General features: G+C 35.6%; 1 protein-coding gene and 1 pseudogene across 1 annotated transcript; both read right to left on the reverse strand.

Moving 5' to 3' along the window:
* Positions 1-589: 589 nt before the first annotated feature.
* Positions 590-7174, reverse strand: LOC110901766 (annotated as a pseudogene).
* Positions 7175-9624: 2450 nt separating this feature from the next.
* Positions 9625-13132, reverse strand: LOC110899415 (multiple organellar RNA editing factor 3, mitochondrial). Its single transcript, XM_022146305.2, has 4 exons — positions 12688-13132; positions 10858-10955; positions 10103-10168; positions 9625-10014 (listed from the first exon to the last, which is right to left on the reverse strand). Exons 1-4 carry the CDS (start codon positions 13053-13055, stop codon positions 9782-9784), a joined length of 765 nt encoding a protein of 254 aa, XP_022001997.1. The 5' UTR covers positions 13056-13132; the 3' UTR covers positions 9625-9781.
* Between the last annotated feature and the right edge of the window lie 2426 nt (positions 13133-15558).

Genomic DNA, 15558 nt, shown 5'->3' on the forward strand with positions numbered 1-15558 from the left:
GAGGTTTTATATATAAAAAAAACAAACCCTCTTCTCCTTGCAGACTGCAGACATTTGGTCCACCTCTTCTCCTGCAGATGCCTGCAGATGTGGTCCGCAGACTGCAGACCTTTTCCCGCAGAAAAAACAAACAGCACTATGTCTACGTTGGGCCGGGTGGTATTCGGATATGATGGTCTGAATCTGAAACAACAGTTACAAAGTTGCGTCTTGTTTACAATTCGTAGAGAGAAGAAAAGCGCACGGGATCTCAATGATAATGTCTTTCTTTAGCTTTGATCCATCTTTCATTTCATGCCAATAACAACCCTCATCTTGGTTTTAGAAAGCGGGCCCCATGCATGAGGCGCTAAAGGTGTCGCTTTAGAGGGTGGACAAGTGAGGCATTTACAAGAAGCGATTAAAAGTGTCACTTTACCGATGGATACATGAGGCACCCTGAGTAGGCGCATCGTTGTGAGCACCCTAGGACGGCGCTTCTCTTCTCGTACTAGTCAAAACTTTTGGGTCTGGTCAAACAATTCGTGGGTTAGGAATATGGTCAAACAACACTTTATTTTTAGTTGATTAGTATTAACACAATAGCATCTAATTCTTAGCTTGATGGTTTCAACATTCAACATTCTAACTTACAACTTTCAAGTTCAACTATTTCAACTTTCAACATTCTAACTTACAACTTTCAAGTCCAGGTGTTCAACTATTGTTCTATTAGCACGTGTTGTTGTGCTTAATTCATTGAAAGCTTACCTGCAACTTCTGGGTTCGGGTTGATCATATACTTGCATAACTCAATATGTAAGAACAAAGTTAGGTGCAATCCATGTGAAACTACGCCAATTGCCATTCCCCCCAACTTAGTTTGTTGGAATTGGTATGATCATGCTATTCACTATGGTGCATCTTCCAGATAAAACAAGATTTTAGCTTTCAAAGGCATCACATAGCGATTTTGATGATCATTTCTGATATTTTTCTATATTAAACGCCGTATAATATTGAAACTCTTGAACACGAATACAAGAAAGGGGGCATGGAATTATTTGTTTTCTCTATCCTTTCTTAGCTGGCCAATTTGGTGAGCCGGTGAATGGTAATTCTTGCAACCTTGTTTCCCGGATCAATGTTCATAACGGTTCTCAGGTCTTCCGCTCCAAGCTTATATTTCTCCATGCTCTCATACAAAAGTGCACGTTGTACAAGAACCGCCACATTTTTGCCATCTTGCTCTAGCACCTACACAGCATATATGATGAGATTAATTTGTGTTTTTTTATTACGGGTTTGTTTGTTTTCTCAAAAGATTTGACGTTGGGCACCTTAGTTGTCACGATCTACAAGAACACGAGGGAAATTTTTGAAACTATAAGATGGGATCTCGCCCATTTCAAAACTATAAGAACGAACCCATCTAACTATGATGCCACATGAGACATCTGTGCCTTAATAACTATGCATTAAACTTTAACAACCAATGCCACATGAGACATCTGTGCCTTAATAACTATGCATTAAACTTTAACAACTAATATACTAAAGAGTACAATGTCATTTTCGTCCATGAGGTTTGTCCAAAGGTTTATTTTTCTGCATCCAGATCCAAAAGGTTTGATATCTTGTCATTTTCATCCGGCTCGTTAACTCCTTCCATTTTTCTCTGTTAAGTCAGGGGTATTCCCGTCTTTTTTGTTAACTTAAAGAGCAATTCGGTCTTTTTCACTTTATGTACAAGCGATGTACAAGTATTCAATATACCCTTACTAAACAAAAATAAAAACAAGTAGGTAAAAAGACAAAAATACCCCTGACTTAACGAAGAAAAATGGATAGAGTTAACGAGCCGTATGGAAATGGCAAGATTTGAAACCTTTTGGATCCAGATGCGGAAAAACAAACATTTGGATGAAAGTCACAAAATTGGCCAAACCTTAGGGACGAAAATAGCATTTTACTCTATGCTAAAACACAAACTTACTTAACACATAAATGATAGCAAACACTATCAACGACGAGAAACTGTAACTGTACCTTTGAATAACCAGCAACCGCCTTCTTGTATTCTCCCACTTCTTTGTAACATGAAGCCCTGGATGACAAAACCTCCATAGTGCCCGCATTATCACCGGCCTTTTCCAATAGTATTACAGCCCACGACAACCATTTTATCGCATCAGGATATTGGCCCGCTTTGTAATTATCCATTCCCTTGTTCTTTGTCAATGACGACGTGACACCTGCGGGTGGTGGAGGAAGCCCTTCAAGCTCAGTAGTTCCGCCTACATCACCTCCTCCTTTGCCAATATCGGACTTGAAACCCCTTGGAAGCGTTACCGGCTGATGATGAAGAGGATAGCACATCAAAATCATTCCCTACTGTTGACTGAACCAGTGGCTGACTTTGCATATTGCCAGAACCAAAATCGTCCAATTTCGATTGAGAACCACCAATGCCTGAACCTGTGAAGCTAGGTTTCGGTGCATTCTGATCGGTGCAGCCATTTTACTTCCAGCTTTCATGCCAGCTGGCTTAGAGCTAAAATCAACTAAAGATCCAAATGGATCCTTATTTGCACTAACGCGGCCTCCACCACCACTCACAGTCGAACTTTTCATCGACATACCTCCAAGACTTTGACTCTTATTATACCATAATCACTCGTATTATAATTCCCAAAACCTTGTGAAGTACCCCAACTACCACCACTGTTCACACTACTACCAGATTTGGGCAACGAATCCGCCATACCGCCGTCGAGTAAGCACTTTTACTAGCTGCTTGCGACAAAACCAATGCGACATTCTTCAAAGGTACACTACTACTATTCCCCTTCCCTATCCCCAAACTTGATCCAGCCAGATCACTAAACAAACTCGAGTTCTTGTTTGCAATCACTACACTCGTAACGGCAGCGTGGTGCCAACGCAGCCCAGCTTCTTCCGGTGATGTCTCCCACCATGGATGTAGGCCATTTTGTGACCCCGACCGCGTAGGCGCAACTGGTTGGCATGCCCAAGACGGTCCGTTTCGGTCTAAATTTGACGAGTTAACACCCGCAACGCGCGTGTGTCGTTCAACGTTTGTACGTCTGTTTTTTGTTCCAATTGACAGTCCCCGCAACGCGCAAGCTTAGGTTGTATGTATGTATGTATGTATGTATGTATGTGTTACTATTATTATTATTAAGAGGCTTAGATCTAGGGGCGCAGGATTTAATGGGCGGGGAGGGCCGCCCGACCCCCCGAACTTTATGTACATTTTGTATAGGATTTTGTAGGTATATATGTTTTCAACCCCTCGGTTTTATAAAAAAAAAAAATTAGATATATACGTTTGCGACCCCTCATTTTAATTTTTTTATTTATATAGCCCGAATAAAATATTTAATTAGCCCAAATATTATAGCCAAATCATTGTATTTGGTAGAATACTAGAATGTATATTATATAACTCAAATCAAATCATTATATAGCCCAACTTAAAAGCCCACCCTATCAAAAAAAAACAAATTCGTTTACTTTGGGACATCGACCAGAAGAACAGAAGCCACAAGCCAGAACTGTAGAAGGGGGAAAAACGCAGGTTCCATAACTGCTCGACTTCAGCTTCTCATTCGAGAATAGAAGCCAAAACGCTGGTCGTTGTTGTGGTCTTGTACTCTTATTCGACTTTTTCAATCTTCATAAGGTTAAAGGTATGTGTTTTTTATCTTTAGGTTTAATTTAGGGCTGCAATTTATGTGATTTAGGTTGAAATTAGGGGTGAAATTGGTCTGAATTTTTGCCCTAAACTTGTTGAATCTTTCTATAACAATGTCTAATTTTATTTATTTAATCTTATTGTGATTTGATTTAGATAGAAATTAGAGTTTGAAATTTAGGGTGATTTGTTAATTTGTTTTGTTATTAGATTATGCTAATAGGGAAGAATAAAATGATAACTTCTTTTTTTTTAATGTTTGAGAACGTTTTTTATATGATATTAACTAGGTTAGAACCCCGTGTATTACACGGGTTGAATAAATGTAATTTTATATATTAAATAATAAAAAGTTATATTTTTATGAACCCCGTATTGTACGGGTTAAATAAATGTAATTTTATATATCAAAATTAATAAAAAAGTTATATCCTTAAAAACCATATGTATTACACAGATTAAATAAATGTAATTTTGTATCCTAAATGCTAAAAACGTCGTATTTTTAAAAAAACTCGTGTATAATCGAGTTGAATAAATCTACCCAATAATAAAAAAATTACATCCTTAAAAACCTCGTATGTTACACGTGTTGAATAGATCTAAAAAGGAGTTATACTTTTAAAAACTATGTGTATTACACAGATTAAATAAATGTAATTTTGTATATTAAATACTAAAAATGTCGTATCTTTAAAAAACCCGTGTATAGTCGGGTTGAAAAATCTAACAAATAATAAAATAATTATATTCTTAAAAACCTTGTGTATTACACGTGTTGAATAAATCTAATTTTACATAGCAAATGATAAAAAAAAAGTTATATCTTTAAAAACTTCGTGTATTACACGGGTTATATAAAGGTAACTTTGTATAGTAAATAATAAAAAAAAAAGTTATGTTTTTCAAACCCCGTATTTTATACGAGTTGAATAAATATAATTTTGTATACCAAATAATAAAAAAAGTTATATTTTTAATAAATTAGGATAACATTTAATATTAGTTTATTATATATATATATATATATATATATATATATATATATATACTAGGTTAGAACCCCGTGTATTACACGGGTTGAATAAATGTAATTTTATATACTAAAATAAAACAATTATTCTTTAAAAATCTTGTTTATTACACGGGTTGAACAAATGTAATTTTATATATTAAATAATAAAAAAAATTATATCTCTAAGAACCTCATGTATTGTACTGAATAAATGTAATTTTATATACCAAATAATAAAAACCCGTGTATTGTACGGGTTGAATAAATCTAATTATATATACTAAATAATAAAAAAAGTTATATCTTTAAAAACACTGTGTATTACAAGGGTTAAATAAATGTAATTTTGTAACCTTGTATATTACACGGGTTAGACAAATGTAATTTTATAAACTAAATAATAAAAAAATATATCTTTATAAATCCCGTGTATTATACGGGTTGAATAAATCTAATTATATATACTAAATCATCATCATCATACTCAGTAAATCCCACAAATAGCAAAGCTAAGGTACTGAGGAGAGTAAGATGTAGAGGCTGCTTTCAGTAAGACCCCCGACTCGATAGTAGTTTTGCATCAAGCTTTGGATATAAGGCACGTAACACTTAGCAATCGGGACAAAGACCGATTAGTGCATGTTCCCTTTTGTCTTTCTGCTATCAAAGCCACCACATGATGATGATGCATGATTAACCGTCCGCCGCTTTTAACATTATTTTCACAAATTTAGTAAAATAACGTTAAAATTAGTGCAATTTCACTTTTGCCCTCCGAGCGTCCACACATATATACATTATTAAAAGTTAGATTAGATTATATATGAAATTAAGTGTATAAAAAAAATCTTTATAAATTTCACATAGAATTAATTGGAATCCTTTATTAAAAGTAGGTTAGATTATATATGGGCTTATACGTGTGAGTAATTGTGATTATTGAATGGTTGAATTTTGAGGGTTTTGAAATGTGAATTTAATTATGATATATTATATTTTAGTTTTAAAAGTTCTAGAATGATTGAATCAAATAAAAGGATTATGATTTCCTAGAAACAAAAATAACTGAGTTTTTTTTTCTGATCATTTTGAACATGAGCAAATAGAACGATAGCATCTTAATAAAAAAATAACTAATTACAAATGTGAAACCCAATAATTTTACTTCTGTCCCATTTGAACGAAAAAGATAAGTACAAACTAAATTTAAAAAAAAAATGCAATATGAAAATAAGAGATAGAATAATCGATATTTTTTTTTCATAAAATATGAAATAAGGGTAAACTAAATAAAAAAGTGTCACTTTGGTAAATAATAATATTAAGTATAAAAAGGTAGGAAATTACAAATATAGATATCTTCAATGAATGACACGTGTCCAAAATCAGGTTTCTTTTATTATATAGTATATATATATATATATATCTACTATGATAAAAGAAACCTTTTGTGGGATACTATATTAGACCATCTATTGTTTTACTTAAATATAAATTATTATTATTATTTAGTTTAACCTCTTCCACCAAATTATAGATAACTCTCTTATTTAATTATGGATAATTATTATTTTGTTTAAATTTAGTGTATGTTTCAAATATAAGAACAATAAAAGATAAATCATATATTTCACACTTATCTCTTATTTATTGTCTTAATTAGCCTAATAATAATAAATAAAATTCTAAGCTTTGTGATAGATTTTCATGTAATTGTAAATTTTAGTACATTTAGTAATGAACCAAAGAATACGTTACTATGTAAACATTTAAAAATTCTTTTCCTATTCGTTACTTTTTTTCTTTGCAAAATTATCCCATTAAATAAAAACAATAATAGATAAATCATTGCTATGTAAACATTTAAAAATTGTTTTATTATAGTAGATAGATTATTAATAGTTTTAATCAATTAAATGAGAGAATGACAAGTGTCCTAAAATAGGTTTCTTTTATTATATAGTATAGATATAGATGTTTGACCCGCTCCGACCCGAATCGAATCACCGACGTCCGACCCGAACATACACCTCGAAACTACGCGATAGAAATTTTTTTTTAGGTCCGTTACCTTCCGCCCCCGAACTTTTTTTCAAGCTTCGCCACTGCTTAGATCGATTCAAATTGATACCGAAATTGAAATTGTTTAGAGCTCCAGTTTGAGTTGATGTTGATCTATTAAAGTTCGAACTCATAGGTTTTTCGGTTGCTAATACGGCTTCGTGTTGTTACGTTTTAGGTTTTTGAAACGATATGTGAAAATGGAATTGGAATGGGATAGATCAGGGGAAACTAATGAGATGTGGATTGACGTAGGGCTTACCTGACGGAGTGTAGCCGGAAGTCCGTCGTTGCGCCGCCGTGATCCGACGGAGTTATGGTTGGGGTTGGTTGATCACCGGATGGATGGAAACCACCTAAAAATTTGAAAAAAAAATGGATTGTTGGTTACTCTGTGCACCTTTTGGTCTAAACGGTCTAGGAATATAGAAATGGCATCAATGGTCCCTTAAGTTTCTAAGAGCACGAACATGACACCTTTGGCTAAATAGTTTAACGTGTTTTTTTAAGCACATGATTATGTATAATCAATTCAACTAGTATTAAGTAGCCCACGCGTTGCGGCGGGGGTGAGCACTAATGCCACACTATTGCCAGCGACTACCGATACTGAAGTTGCCGCGTGTTATTGCGAAGAAATTAAACCGAAACGTAAAACACAGAATAAAATAACTAAGTTGATCTAGGACTCGCACGTTACGATGAACTCACGTCTATTTTTTCCCGTTTGACAGGTTCATCGTAATCTATATATAATATATATCATTACCACTATACAAACCATAACGCATACATTACAACAACCATTGCATCAATATGTTGCAAATTATATTTATACAAGATTTTGGCTAAATTAATTAGATTATTATAAATAATAATAATTTACAAATAAAACAACACAGCTTTAAATGGATCAAACTGATTGAATATGGTGAAACCATTATTTGATTAGGATACAAAACTTAAGCACAATTTACAACCACACATGCATACAAAACAGATTGAATTTGGTAAGGTAATGAAACCATTATTTGATTAAGGTACAACCACTTAAGCACAATTTACAACCAAACATACATACAAATGTTCCAAATTAATAGTATATAAATTTATAAATAATGTACAAATAACCAAAGAAATGGTACAACTAAAAATAGCATAAATCACCAACTTAATAGTATATATATTTATAAATAATAATGTACAAATAACCAAAGAAATGGTACAACTAAAAAATAGCATAAACTATAACTAAAGCCACACTTACAACACAACATTGCACTAACATGTTGCAAAATAATAGCATATAAATAAACAAAAAGCTACAACCTTCTAAACTAAGGGTACAACTAATTAAAGCATGAAACACTAACTAAGCTAAATGTACAAAACTATATACCTAAAAATGTTACAAAATTATATTATATAAATAACAATTATTTGAATTTCTTTAAAAGATGGTTGTAAAATAACTATACAAGTTAAAAAGTCAAATGTACAAACATATCATACATATTAAACCAATAATGCATAAGATACAACAAACAATAGCACCAACATATTACAATTTGATAATATATAAATAACGCAAATGACATGACACTTGAATGGTCTAGCACAATTTAGTTATAAACAATTTAATAACGATAGAATAGTACTGTCACATTTTACATGATTAAACTGAAACAGTTCAATAATACGAATGACATGACACAGTTAACATGATCGAATATACCCAATTTAATAATAGAAATGACATGACACAAAAAGTTTAACACAATTCAATGATGAATAATTTAATGATAAGAACGGTAATACGTTGTGAATGATTAAACATACAGTTTAATAATACGAATAAGCGGAATAGCATGACATATTTAACATGATCATTAGCACAACTCACTTAATATAGTAAATGATAAGACATAACTAACACAATACAATAAAAGTTAACAAAAATTACAATTCATAAAATCCTTAATTAGCTAATTATGGGAGAAATTATATTTGTAATACAAATTTATGTTATAATGATAAACAAAACTAAAACATGTCACTTCGACCTGCTAACACATTTAACACCGTTAGTTAAATGTTTAATGTGCTAATCGTGTCCATAGTTACCTAAATCGCTAGGGTAGCCACGATCCACGTATTGGATCGTGGTGTACCCAATAGAAAATCGTTAGCGTACCAGAACGGCATGGACTGGTAAACCGGTACGGTCAATGGCGTCTATGGTGGCCGCTATTGCGATTAGCGTTGCGTGGTGGCCATATGGCGCTACAAGGTACGTATCGACCATATAGCGACTTCCGACACAAATTTTGGCGACAAATTCCGACACCGGTGTTGTTTTCAACAGGAAACCAGGAAAAAGGGGAAGAAGAAAACGGCTGCGCATTTGGGTGTTTTAGGTTTTAGGGTTTAAATATGATTAGGTATTTCAACATTTAACCCCTCTATTTTTACTCGTAAACATTTAAACATAAAAAGTATAAAAGTAGTTTGTGTATTTAAACATTTATTTTGAAATTTGGTGAATTCTGTTTTAATTTGTGTACACCGAACCGTCCTCCATGGTACACTATACCATTTCGTACCAAAATGATCCCCCCCCCCCCGGTACTGAAAACGTCACCTCTAGCGAATCGCACACCCAAACCACGTACCCGTACCGGAGCGAACCACGAAGTAGGTAACTATGATCGTGTCATAAACAGGTTATACAGGTTAAACAAGTTTTTAATCGTGTCAATAAGGTATCTGACCCAAACTTGGGTCCAAACTGCACTGTGGCTCAACTGGCTATGCAATAAACCACATGCATGGGCAAAGACCAGGCGATCCATGTCCTATAACCAATAACTTGAATTACAAGTAATTGTGAAACATGGAGAACTATTGCATAATTATGACATTATAAGAAAATGTAACATTGATAACTTAACAAGCAACATCATTAAAAAATAACATCAATAAACTTAACCAGCAACATCATTATAGCATTAGCTATTAGACCCATCAGTTTGACCTGGACCCCGGCTTGCAGCTGGTTGAGCTACAGTCTGTCCTTGATCCTGGGTCCACCCGTCTCTTTGAATGGGCTCTCTGCGTATAGTCTGCATTGTCTCACGACGTTTATCATATCGCGGTCTTGAACGCGGCCTAGTGTTTTGCTGCCTGTCAGTGAACCTGTACTGCGGCCGTGGTATGACTTTCCCATCGATAAATAAATCTCCTACAAACAAACAAATTTTACCAGAAATGACATTTGATATAACAATGAATAATGGGACTGTATTGTAACGAAACTCATATAAACAAACCTCCATAATCTTTGTTGGGTACATCAAGATATGAATCAGGCAAAACCCAAAGAACGCCAGGTAGACCTGCTCAAAATGAAAAGTTATTAACGTTTCGGAACTTCAGTTATCTGTGTCAATTTTCTACTGTGAATGGACCATCGGTCACAAAACTGCAGATAAAAAGATATTGAAGTGACGGATTAGGATCAAATACAAAGGATCCTAATTGTAAGAAGTGTAAGAAGGATTTATAGAGTGACAAGTGTCCAATAACCTAAAAAACCCACTACACAAAAAAACCCACTAAAAAAAAAAACCTTAAACATCCACCACCACCAAAAACCTAAACCCCCCCCCCCCCCCCCCCACACACACACACACACCACCCACCCTAAAAAAAAAAAAATTTTTTTTTTTTTTTTTTGCCGAGGGGGTGGGGGTTTAGGTTTTTGGGTGGGGGTGGGGGGTGGGTGTGGGTGTTTAGTTTTTTTTAGATTTTTTTTTAGGTTTTTTGGGGGTGGGGGGTGTGGGGGTGGGGGGGGGGGGGGTTTAGGTTTTTGGGTGGTGGTGGGGGGGTGGGGGTGGGTGTTTAGGTTTTTGGTGGTGATGTAGTGGGTTTAGTTTTAGGTTATTAGACACTTGTCACTCTATAAATCCTTCTTACACTTCTTACAATTAGAAGACTTTGTAGAATAACTTGACCCTTGAAGTGACTAACTAAATAATAATATCTAGACTCATTAGCCCTAAAAAGAATCAAGATCTAGTAAAACCTTTGACTTTGTAGGATAGCTCCTCGGATATCAAAGCACCAAAACCCGTATAAGTTGTAGTTGAAACAGAGTATATTTTCTTCTTTGCCTCCTCCTCACTGAAAACCACCACACACACAAAACACTTCATATAATAATCACATTATTACAGATCAACTACTAATGCACTAATACACAAACCCAAATCGAACATGCATCGTCTGAAATTTGCAATAATCTCTCACAAGCCAGTTCAAATAACAACCATTGGAATTTTACTTCAAAAACACAATGCATTCAAGAATTTTACAAATTTTAATAAACACATAACAATAATATAAACACAACAAAATCAGGAATATATTATAGTAAAATTAGGAGGTGGGTTCCAGGGACGGAACCAATGTTGACTTAGCCGTAGCATGGGCTACGGCTCAACCCCGTATTCGCATTCACAGTGTAATTTTTTTCGGTTTTATAAATAAGATACCCCTAAGCATATACGAGGATACCCTAAGAGAAAATTTTGAAACTTGATATTATTCATGAAGCCCAAAACCTTTAGTAACTAAGCCCAAATAATTAGTTTTACGATAATTAAGCCCAAATTGTAATAAATAATAAAGCCCAAATAATAAAATAATCTATTTGAACAATGTCATGGTTTGTGCGGTCGAAAATGTTTTTTCATAAGGTAAAAGACGAGGATGTGATAGAGCGATTTCAAGCTATGAAAAAAAGAAGAGAACAAATCTATTAGGTATTTACTATTTGCTTTACTTCATTTATTGTCGTTTTTCTAATATTGTATGATTGTATGATAAAAAAAATTTAGGATACCCCTGATTTAATGGGATAGTTCCGCCACTGGTGGGTTCATTGTAGGACTTTAAAAAAGTGGGGAACCAGACAGAGACCGACTCAAACAAACTCCGGCTCAACTCATTCCAGCGACGTTAGAACCGACTCGTTAAACCCTAACCAGAACCCTAAACCGATAAAATCTAAATATAAACCGTAAAAGCTAAACAATGAATATAAACCCTAAAGCTACACCCTAAAATCTAAATTATAAACCCTAAAAGCTAAACACCTAAACCATATACAAGCTGGTTCCAACTTCCAACGCGGCTGAAATGAGTTCGATAGGAGTTCGTTTGAGTTGTACATAACTAGAGGCCGGTTAACATACAATATTGGATATCGTACGTTGCGTACGCGAGGGTCTCATCAACACGATTGACAAACCCTAGGCCTTCAACTGAACGCGATGGCACAATAGTAATTACCATGACATAATTACGCACGTTATTGCATAATTATGCATGGGTTGGGTTACACCCTAATCACGCACGTTATAAAAAAAATCAACACCCGCATGCCACCAAACATGAAAATCACGTATGTTAAACTCAAAATTATGCATAGGTTGTTCAAAACCCCTAATTACACATGTTATATACATAATCACGCACGTTATAAAAAAATAAGGGATGGCACGTGTCTCAATCTTCTGCTCACGTACGCATCGCACGATAAGCACTATTGTATTTTACACTTTCTCTACATAACTAATACCTCTCAAGAATAGAAGCTAAGGTTTTAATCAATCACTTCATCTTTGGAAGATCCCTAAAATCTAAATTATAAACCCTAAACCCTAAAATCTAAATTATAAACCTTAACCCCTAAATCTAAATTATAAACCCTAAATCTAACCACTAACTAAACACTAAACATGTGTGTATATATAAAATTAAGGTTCAACGAGCCGGCTCGAACGCAGCTAGAATTGATTTCAACCGTCGGTTCCTCGGTTTTTTAATCAGAAGATATACACACGATTAATACCTTTCAAGAACAGAAGCTAGGGTTTTGACATATGAATCAATCATCTCCTCTTCCGACGGTTTAGGATCCGTGGGAAACTCCATAACAATAAGCCAATGTTCATAATCACATCCATCAAGCAAAATCGTCTCTTTTGGCGGACGGTTGCTCCAGTTCGGAGACGAATCGTTCAGCGGAGAGTAACCCGACCCGGACGATTTGAGTCGAACAGGAACCCGTGGAGCGAGTTGAGCCGATTCATAGTGGTGGTTGATGAGAGAGACAGCAAATCGAGAACGAGAAGAGGTTGAAGATGATGATGATGATGATGATGATCGGATGCGAGAAAAGAGAGAAGTTAGGGTTCGTCTGGTGGTCACAATCGCCATTGTTGTAGGAGCTTCTTCTCTCTAGTGCGTCGAGGGTTTTGCAGGATTTAGATAAGTTATAATTTGAGCCCGGTTTTGAATCGAACCGGTATGAAGATCCCTTTGTTAAAACCGGTAACCTTTTTGGAAAGGAACCGAACATTTTCCACTTGGAAACCGGTTTGGGAAAAAATTGATTTGTGCGCTGTCTGGAAGCTAATTAGTGGCAAGGATGGGAGTTGCCTTTGTTTTAACCAAACCGAACCAAGAAATACAAATTGGTAAAGGCTCTTGCCAAGTGGGGCTAGCTCACTTGGTAAAGGCTTTTGCCTTTTAGTGGAAAGTCTTGGGTTCAATCCCAAGCAAGGGTGATTTAGTTGTAAATATAGGAGTTTGGAAGAGTAACATTAGCCATTCAAAAAAAAAAAACCGAACCAAGAAAAAACCGGCTTAAAACCGAAATTTGTTTGGAATTGAAACGATCATTTTTTACTTGGAAACCGGTTTGGGCAACAGGTTTTGACTTTTGTTGTCGTGAAGCGGTTTGGGAAAAAAAAGTTGACTTGTGCACCTCTAATTGAAACTGAATTACATGTTTGGAAGCGAATTAGATCATCTCCATCAGTGGTCAAAATCCAAAGAGTAAACTTCCGTTTTGCTCCATGTGGTTTGCTCGTTTTAACGGTTTTGTCGCCAGTTTGCTCCACAACCTTAACTCAATCTATATTGTATATTAACTGAAAGGGTATTTTGGTAATTTCAGATATAAAATAAGGGTACTTTGGTAATTTGTATTTAAATGTTGTTGATGCAACAAACACGAGACCAAGGATGGTAGCTGAGTTGGTTAGGCAAGAAGGCTGAAGGGTTCAGCCTTGCCTAACGCAGGTCGCGGGGTCCCCCCACGTTTGCAAAACGTGGAAGGAGGTTCACTAGTATGTAATTGTTATTTGCTTTAAAGTTCTATCTCCGAGATGAGCTCGAATCCAGAAATGAGAGCAAATAGAATGTGTGTGTGGTGGATGTGACAAGGAGTAACTTGGAAGTGAGCAAGTACTCTATGAATGACCAGAGATGAAGGAATCTCTCTGTTTCGGAATGTCTTTTTGGAGTGAATGAGCTGTCTTCTTATAGGGGAAGACATCTCCTCAAATGGTATGTACAAGACTAGTGGAACCTGTTTGCAATGGAGGGTTTCCCCTTTTGGGGTTGAAGGCTTTGGACCCCTGGGTAATAGCATGTATCGTGCAGACCTGCTCTGCTTTTGTGGGCGTGAGTTGGTGAAACGAGTTCTCAGATGTGATTGATTACTGTTCCTCGCTTTTCTCACTTTACAGCTTTTCAACCGGTGAACCTTTCAACCTTTTAAGCATTTGCATATCTAGTCACTTTATTTAGTCTTGGGATACCCCCATCATCAGCCCCCCAAGTCAGAGGTTTTTGGGGTAGTATGCTCAAAGACTTCTGACTTTTATGCATATGTTTTGTCACTTGAATGTTTCAAGGGTTCGTTGCTTGAAGGTTTGAAAGGCTGAAGGCAGTTAATTTTTGAATTTGAATTTTAAATGATTGACAGTTGATTTGATTGATGTGTGTCAGTTGATAGGGCGGCGGTTTTGCAGGAGTTATTATTTACCTTTATTACCCCTGTCCTAGGTTCATATTTATTTTATACTTTGTGAATCTTTTCCATTTTACTCATAACTTCTCCAAGTTTCTTCCTTCTCTGAGGTTAGTTTTCTCTATATCTTTCACTCTTCGTTTTTTGTTTCTTCAAAAATGGGTGCTCTTAAGGACTTAGCAAAGTCATTTTCTCGAATGACACAAGAGGGGGTAGATTTATTTTGTTTGGAATATGGCATTGATAAAAAATTTAACCCAACTGCCCCTGCTTGCGATGTTTCCGTTGATAAACCAAACCCTGGTTCGATTGCTCTGTACTGTCGTCATTTTCAATGGTCGAATCTTCGTTATCCCTTTTCTTTTTTCGTTTTGAACTTGCTTGAGTATTATCGGGTTTCTTTTGGGCAAGTTCATCCGAAGGGGATGGCTAGGGTTTTGCATTTTGAAGTTTTGTGTCGTGCTCTTGGATATGATCCTTCTTTGTTGCTTTTCCGGCGATTTTTTCGTTTGGCCAAGAATGGTGACTGGTTCACCTTTGAGACATCAAAGGTTGATACTTGCCTTATTTCATCCATGGTTACAACACTTGGGTCCTGGAAGGATCGCTTTTTCTGAGTTTCCGAGTCTATTGTTCCTTTCAAAATGGTGTGGAGGCATCCGGATGCTGTTCTTAATGATCCGGAGCCTTCTGAATCTGAGTTGAACGATGCCTTTCTTACAGCCATTCGGGGGTGCCCTTCGAGGGTTCGTCCCTTCCCCGGACATTTGTTAGTGCTTTTAGGGGTTAGTAATATTTGGGGGAAAGCCGATCGGGATCCGGTGCCAATGAGAAATGGCATTGGTATGCATTTTCCCCTTTTGCCTTTTACTCATTTCGCTTTGCTTATGACTTATTTGCTTT

Source organism: Helianthus annuus, chromosome 13 (genome assembly GCF_002127325.2).
Source record: "Helianthus annuus cultivar XRQ/B chromosome 13, HanXRQr2.0-SUNRISE, whole genome shotgun sequence".
NCBI lineage: Eukaryota > Viridiplantae > Streptophyta > Magnoliopsida > Asterales > Asteraceae > Helianthus > Helianthus annuus.

What these genes read in the sequence shown, in the direction of transcription:
- LOC110899415 (XM_022146305.2), bottom strand. Translation starts at nt 13,055, where the DNA reads ATGGCGATTGTGACCACCAGACGAACCCTAACTTCTCTCTTTTCTCGC. An exon ending in GCTATCCTACAAAGTCAAAG is followed by an intron (nt 10,169 to 10,857) that starts GTTTTACTAGAT and finishes CATTTTGAGCAG; the next exon opens with GTCTACCTGGCGTTCTTTGG. An exon ending in ACCCAACAAAGATTATGGAG is followed by an intron (nt 10,015 to 10,102) that starts GTTTGTTTATAT and finishes GTTTGTTTGTAG; the next exon opens with GAGATTTATTTATCGATGGG.